General features: G+C 33.9%; 1 protein-coding gene across 1 annotated transcript in view; it reads left to right on the top strand.

Annotated features, from left to right (window-relative positions):
* The window catches only part of LOC107300702 (pleckstrin homology domain-containing family A member 7), a gene marked incomplete at both ends in the record, with an annotated part of 12,411 nt that extends 5,213 nt beyond the window's left edge, over positions 1 to 7,198 (top strand). The window contains 2 exons of the mRNA XM_015830009.1: positions 3,925 to 3,977; positions 7,010 to 7,198. Of these exons, the coding sequence (XP_015685495.1) occupies positions 3,925 to 3,977; positions 7,010 to 7,198 (242 nt within the window). The remainder of the gene's footprint in view (positions 1 to 3,924; positions 3,978 to 7,009) is intronic.
* Positions 7,199 to 7,506: the final 308 nt, after the last annotated feature.

Below are 7,506 nucleotides of genomic sequence, written 5' to 3'. Positions count from 1 at the left end.
GCCCTCAAGACTTGGCTGTTTCAGCAGGCAGGACTGGCCTAGGGGGTATTTTAATTGGTTTTAACAAAATTTTAATAGAGCGGCCAATTCAAATATTTATTTTTAATTATTTTAGATTTGTATTTGGTATTTATGTGGGATTGTTTTAAACTGGCTGTAAGCCGCCCTGAGTCCTCCGGGAGAAGGGCGGGGTATAAATAAATAAATAAATAAATAAATAAATAAATAAATATCTTAAATGTCTTTGGGTAGATTTTGCAAAACAATAGGTTTTGGACTTTTCTTTTCCTTGACTGGGCCCTGAATTGAGCCAGCCTGGGATGATTCCAACTGGCAAATTACCTGACAAATTCTAATTCTATAGTTAGAATAATGTATTTATAAATATTATGTAGCATGTTTTTAAAAGCTCATTACATAAAGTGGATGGCTTCTCAAATTCTGCAATAGTAGTCTACACAATTCTAAACTTTTACCCTTGTTGCATATGCAATATTTTTTTCCTATTTATCATCATCAGGAATTGGATTAGTTTTAACACAACTTGCATTAGTTTGACTGTATTTGGAAAATCATTTCAACCTATAGTTAGATTTAGGCTCTGTTGATATTAGTTAGTATAGTATTTAGTACTCTGGCTTAACATTAAAACCCAGAAACATATAATGCTGAGTTTTATAAGTACTATACATATGAATTTATTAGCTTATTTGGTGTTCTTAGCTTATTTGGTGTTCTTCGATACAAAAAGATTAAGTCCAAAAATGATTGTAAAAAGTGGGTGGAAATATCAATTTGTTTTGCAGTAGGATTTTTTCCACTGCGAAAAGATTCCTATCAGAAAAAAGCAACTTTGTTAATATAATACATTTTACCTAATTGATAAGAGATGGTATATTGTGTTTGGAAGTATGTTTAATTAAAAAGAAGTCAAAAATATATGCCATCCATATTTGTATTCTGCTTTCCAAAAAGAATTAGATGTTACATTATATATATAACCCTAAACATTTTGGCTAAGTGTTTTACAATGGAAAAGTGATTTAAGGTAGCTACATGGCTATCTTCCTTCATTTTGTTTCATAAACTGTAATTAGCACTGAATGTGCTTACTTTATGTTACATAAATAATCATAAACCTAAACCACAGTTCTTCCAATTGCAAAGTAGTTTGTTGGTTTCATTATGTGTGTGCATAATGCTAACCCACAAACTGCACCCAAGTGAAAAGTCAGGCAGAGTGCCTCCAGAAGAGATAATAGATTTATTTATCTATAATATAGTCCCAAACGTTTAATTACTATGGGTGGTTAATTAGGTGATATTACATTTTACCAGTGTACATATTTTATAGATGGAAGAAAGTGCCATTGAATTACCTGCAATGAATACATAATTCTAACTTCATCATAAAATATGTATGCTAAATTATTCTCTAGAAAGTTGTGTATTATTGATTAGTAAAATAAATTACATGCTCCATATTTCACAGATATAAATGTTCAAATCATTTGTGATCCTGAAGATAAAAATAGAGATAGATGAGTTAGGCTCCCTGACCATTTGCCCATGATATATACTGTGAACCTTCAGACTAACAGTTTAGAACAGTAAAATATAAAAACTAGTACATAATAAAAGAAAGGCATTTTGCAGGCCCCATCCACAAAATAATGTATCTGATGGGAGACTAGAAGGTAGCGTTTTTCTGCCACAGTACATAATTCTCTGGAAGATCATTGCTCCCAAGGCCGGGTTAACCCTGATCTTGCTGGTCTTCCAGAAGAGCCTGAAAACTTGGCTTGCATCTGGTCTGGGGATCCCATGACATGGGAATGGGACCTGCTAAGTGGCTGTATTGCTAGGGGAATAGAATGCACCCCCTTGTTGGTGTATGGGGTTTTTTTGTAATGTTTTTTTTAAAATTTTTTTTTAATGTTATTGGGTTACAGGTAGTCCTTGACTTACGACCACAGTTGAGCCCAAAATTTATGTTGCTAAGTGAGACATTTCTTAAGTGAATTTTTGCCCCATTTTACAACCTTTCTTGCCACAGTTGTTAAGTGAATCACTGTAGTTGTTAAGTTAGTAACACAATTGTTAAGTGAATCTGGCTTCCCCATTGACTTTGCTGGTCAGAAGGTTGCAAAAGGTGATCACATGATCCCAGGAAACTGCAACCGTCATAAATACATGCCAGTTGTCAAGCGCCTGAATTTTAATCATATGACCATGGGGTTGCTGCATCGTCATAAGTGTGGAAAATGGTTGTAAGTCATTTTTTTCAGTGCCGTTGTAACTTTGAACGGTCACTAATTGAACTGTGGCAAGTCGAGGACTATCAGTATTTTGTTGTATTGTTTTAGTGTATTTAACTTTGTATGTCACTCAGAGTTATTTATGTGAATTGCATGGCTAAATTTACCGATAAATAAAATAAAAAATAGATTGAATAAAAATAGAGCAGTCAATGAAAATGAAAACTGTTTAAAAAATACAATATCAATATAATATACAGTTCAAACCTCACCTCCATTGGCCTTTGTGAACGCTATATAGCTGCAACCCCCTACAAAATAATTCACTTTTCGCTACTTTATGGAGGTATGTCCCTGTTGAAACAAATCTCATTTCTAAGAGGTCATAGAGACCATGACAGAGACACTTGACCTTTGGACCCCGACCGATGTAAATTCTCACATACTGGGTATAGATAATATCTCTAGATGGGATGAACTCATTTGATAGGATAGCTCTACCTGAAAAAGGCATTCCTGCAGATAGCTAGGAGCCAAGCCATTGAGGGCATTAAAAGTCAAAATCAATATATGGAGACTGTAGATAACCCATTCAGTGCCTCAGTATATGGAATAACATAGCTGTAGCAGCTTTCACTCTCCATCGTCTAAGGAGTTGCATTCTACACCAACTGCAGTTTCGATATAGTCTCTCAAGATGACCCAGTTGAGAGTAAACTGCAGTAGTCTAACTTAAGGCTCATATCTGCATGAATTTCTGTTGCTAATGTTTATAACAGTAGCATACTCATGCATTATAATTTGCTATTTATAGGAAGAAATGGTGGAATAAACAATTTAGTTTTCTCATTTCTTTGGTGGAAAATGTAGTGTCTTAATGAATCCGTAAAAGCAGTTTTTCAGATTGGTTGTAATGATGCATTCCTTTTCTCTCTTCTATGTCCTAAGTCCTGAGCCCAGGGTAATTTATTTTCCATTGTTGTATCTAAATCAGTTTATGTATTAATCTAAATTATTTCATCTTTGAAGTCAAATACTTCTGTTTAATACTTTGCATTATTCGTAAAAATGTAGGCAGTTCTTTTCCAAATGTTTATTGTCACAACTACTACTTTCAGAATTATTTATTCCTTTGCATACTTTGACTTTATTTCATAGATAATATTCCAATAAATAGATTGATATTAAATATTAGTAGTGCAATTCCATATAGTTACTTAGAACTAAAACACCAGGATTTATTCCCATTGTCTTTTCCAATGAAGCAAAACATGCAACAGCTCTTATTCCCAATGGCTTTCCATTTAAAAATTAGAGAATTTTTTATCCCAGATTTAATGTAAGCTAGCATATCTGAAACACATTGGTACTTTGAAAAATACCCCACTATTAACCCTTCCTTCCTTCCTTCCTTCCTTCCTTCCTTCCTTCCTTCCTTCCTTCCTTCCTTCCTTCCTTCCTTTCTTCCTTCTTTCCATCCATCCATCCATCCATTCATAAACTTTTTTTGTCTGCAAGAATCTATAGAATCCAATATTTATTCTTTATTCTGTAGCCAGAAAGCCTAGAGCCTACATTACATAAGCTAATTTGTGTAATATTGGTTCGTATCCTGTATTGTGTATGAAAACAATTAAAATAATATGTTGCACATTTCTTATCTTAGGAGACTGCACTGATTTTTCTTGGATGGATGAAAATCTTAAAGGCACATTGCTAGTAATTACATGCTCTTTCTGTGCTTTCTATTTAACTGTCTTCTTAACTGATTCCTTAATGTTTCCATTCAGGACTATCAATTTGATTTTATTTAGCAGTCCTGCTGTTTTTTTAGTTTCAAGTATTTGCGTGAGAAAAATTGTGAAGGAAAATTAAGTGAACTTCAGAAGAGTTAAGATTCCATGCAGTCATTTTATAAAAAGAGTGAATGACTGTTTCTAAGGGTTTGAATTTACACCAAATTCCTATTAATGATTTAGGCTTCCATCTTTTTAACTTTTTCGACTTTGTTCTTGTTCTGTTCTTATTGATGTGTGCTTTGGGTTTGTTCTCCATTTCTTCTTCTGTGCAATATGGGAAAGAGACTGCCTTTCCTTCTCCCTCTTTCCAGAATAAGGGCATCTGAATGCATGAATAGGTACCAAATATCACTTTTTCATCCCTGTTGTGAATGTGTATGTGATGTATTTAAAAATGGTTGTAAATTAGAACTATTTATCCCAATTTATGGCTCACAAAACTCTTGTGTGTTTTACTGTTACTGATTGTCTCTGCACTTACAATCATAGCTTTTTTATGTTGCTTATTTGGTGTGCTGCTAAGAGATAACTGGCTTATATTTAGACATTGCTGTTTTATGCTATCAGTTACACATGGTGGAGATAGTCCTTCTAGTGGCAGGGTTTGCTGATAACATGACATGTGTTGCTTACTCTAATTGTGTAAGCTTGCTTTCTTTTGCCACCAAATGTGGATATTGGCAAAGTTCTGCTTTCTGCTTTTCTAACTAGACTATCAATGAAAAGGTTGTTCTACAGTCCCTCATCTGGAGAAAGTAGTTTAGGAGCCAATCAATCTTTATTATGATTGTATAACCCATCTTAAAATTCAGAAAGCCCATAACCAATATCAAGCATAATTTATTTATTGTTACTAGTACAAGCTGCAAATGGCTCATCAGATCAGTTATGGTTCCTTTGGTCATTCCCACCATTACTTGGATAAATATGGTAATTCTAAAACAGGGGTTTTCAAACTTGGCCCTTTTATGACTTGTGGACTTCAACTCCCAGAATTCCTCAGCCAGCCATGCTGGGAGTTGAAGTCCACAAGTCATAAAAGGGCCAAGTTTGAAGGCCCCTGTTCTAGGATATCCTGACCAGTATTGACCACGTTATTGTCACTAATTGCATAGAACAATGAAGAAGCTCACAGCTACAATGTCTATACACAGGAAACCAGTATTTTTTAAATAATTTCATCTAAATGAAAAGTAACCCACATTCTGACATTTTCAGTACTGATCTCTAAAAGTAGCATTCACCGAATACTGCTTATAGTGGGAGATTTGATTTTAGTCAATATATCTGCATTAATTAAATTAATTAATCCATCCATCCATCCAATTTTGAAACTGCTCACTTCCCTCACAGAAGGACTCTTTATCTCTATGATTTGGGATAGTTGTCTTTAAGAGGTTTTTGAGGTTTGCTAATGGCTAGACATTTTAATCTCAGTCATTCATAAACATATATAGATAAACCACATTTACAAAAGAGACAATAAAAAAACTAAAAAGGAACAAAAAAACAGAATACATATCTCCAACAACCTACACCCAGATAAACAGGGATTAACACCAGACAAACAATCTAGCAGAAAACAATAATCTAATCAAAGAACTACTAAGGAGAAAAGCATACATCAACATGTGTAGGGCAAGCTACTGTATATAAACAGAGTGTAAAACCAATACTTATTAGCACTGACAGTGTTACATAGTTCGGTAATAAAACATCTGCAAGAAAACAACCAAGCTCAGAGAGAACCCAGGAGCTCACGGTAAAAAAGATTAGAATCACCAACATCTACCTTGACAATGTGCACTAGTAAACTATGTATATATGTGTGAATAGATTTGCCTAAAGAAAGTTAAGTGGAACTCAGGGCCTGAATATCTTGATGAGCATTTCAAGAAAATGAGAAGCTTTCAGTTCTTTGTTTTCATGTATATACATATATGAGCAACCTGAAAGTTGTGTTACATTTGCCAAAAAGATAAAAGTAGTTCCTTTTGTCATGGATTTTAACTGTGAATTCTGCCAATTTATAAGTGCAACTTGCTAGCTTTATTTATTTATCCACACATTTTCCTCTGATGCTAAAGCTCTGTGTTTGATATAGTGTTACTATATGCCTCTATAATAAAACAGATTTAGTTGTGGCATTAAGTTCCCTTCCTTGTCTTTGCTAATGTGGCATGTATGTAGTAGCATCATAATTTGAACTAATCCGTATGATGTTCCCTCTTGTTCTGATTTCCCCCAAATACTGTACTCTGCCCTGTGTTTCACTGAATGTTGTGGCTGCCTGCAGCATGGCATGTAAATCAACTCTAATAAGAAACAAATTTTTGTACTTAGCTTGCCCCAAATGTGATATGATCCAGAAGGTGCTAACTATCACTTTTAAAAATTGTATTGCACAGTAAAATAGTGTATTCAAAGTGGTGATAACCAATCTCAGTATATGGCAACAGTTTTATATTTTAATAAAAACAGAAAATAACTCTTTAAAAATATTCATTCCAATAAAAATTGATAGTATTAAAGATTTTTAATTTTCTTCTTCTCAATATACTATTCTTTACATAGCAATATAATATTTATAATTTCAGCCAAAGAATGAGAAAACATAAACTCTGCTGGCCTGTCAGTGTAATTTTTGCCATCCATTTTCTTGAGATAAGAGGAATGTTATAAAATGTTAAGTTACTGATACAAAGGCCAGAAACAAGCTGTGATATCATTGGAATTGTATGAAAAAAAAAGTCCCAGAAGTTTATCCTATTATATAGAAACCATCAAGGCTGTACTGTAGTGATTTTGATGGTACCACCTTATATTTTTGTAACATAGGCCCTATTGATTATTTAAAACATTTTTCAATTTAAGTAGCTGCTGCTCTTTCAAAAACATGGGATTTTCTTCTTTGATATTGGCTAAAGTGCCTCAATCTCTCTCTGTTTACAGGCTATCCATACAGGCATGAGGGCTTATATTTATAATAAGAGTTCTGTTATTGGCTCTCAGGCAGAACATTCAGGGATGCGCACGTACTACTTTAGTGCAGATACTCAAGAAGATATGAATGACTGGATCCATGCAATGAATCAAGCTGCTCTTATGCAAAGCCATTTTTCACCAAAGAGGCAAGTTCACGTATTTATATATGTTTGTAATGAACAATATATTTTCAGTCATAGTTAAAAAACATTGTCTTTTTTGTTAAAAACCCTCTTTGACTTTTTAATATTAAAGTATTAGATGCCACTGCCACCTGCAGAAGGCTGTGCCCATTTATTTACAATAATGAGCAATAATTTCATTCTGAAAACCTTGCCAAGAAAAACTGCAAGGACTAGTCCAGGAACTCCCAGGGGTCAATATAGACCTGGATGCTAAATATACCTTAAATATAAATATTTAAAACTTCACACAAGTCTGCCTATAATTAAAAATCTCTCCCA

This window comes from Protobothrops mucrosquamatus, unplaced genomic scaffold (genome assembly GCF_001527695.2).
Source record: "Protobothrops mucrosquamatus isolate PMUCROS unplaced genomic scaffold, P.Mucros_1.0 scaffold8052, whole genome shotgun sequence".
Classification (NCBI taxonomy): domain Eukaryota; kingdom Metazoa; phylum Chordata; class Lepidosauria; order Squamata; family Viperidae; genus Protobothrops; species Protobothrops mucrosquamatus.
Note: the sequence above shows the minus strand (reverse complement) of the source record. Positions and strands in the feature narration are given on the sequence as shown.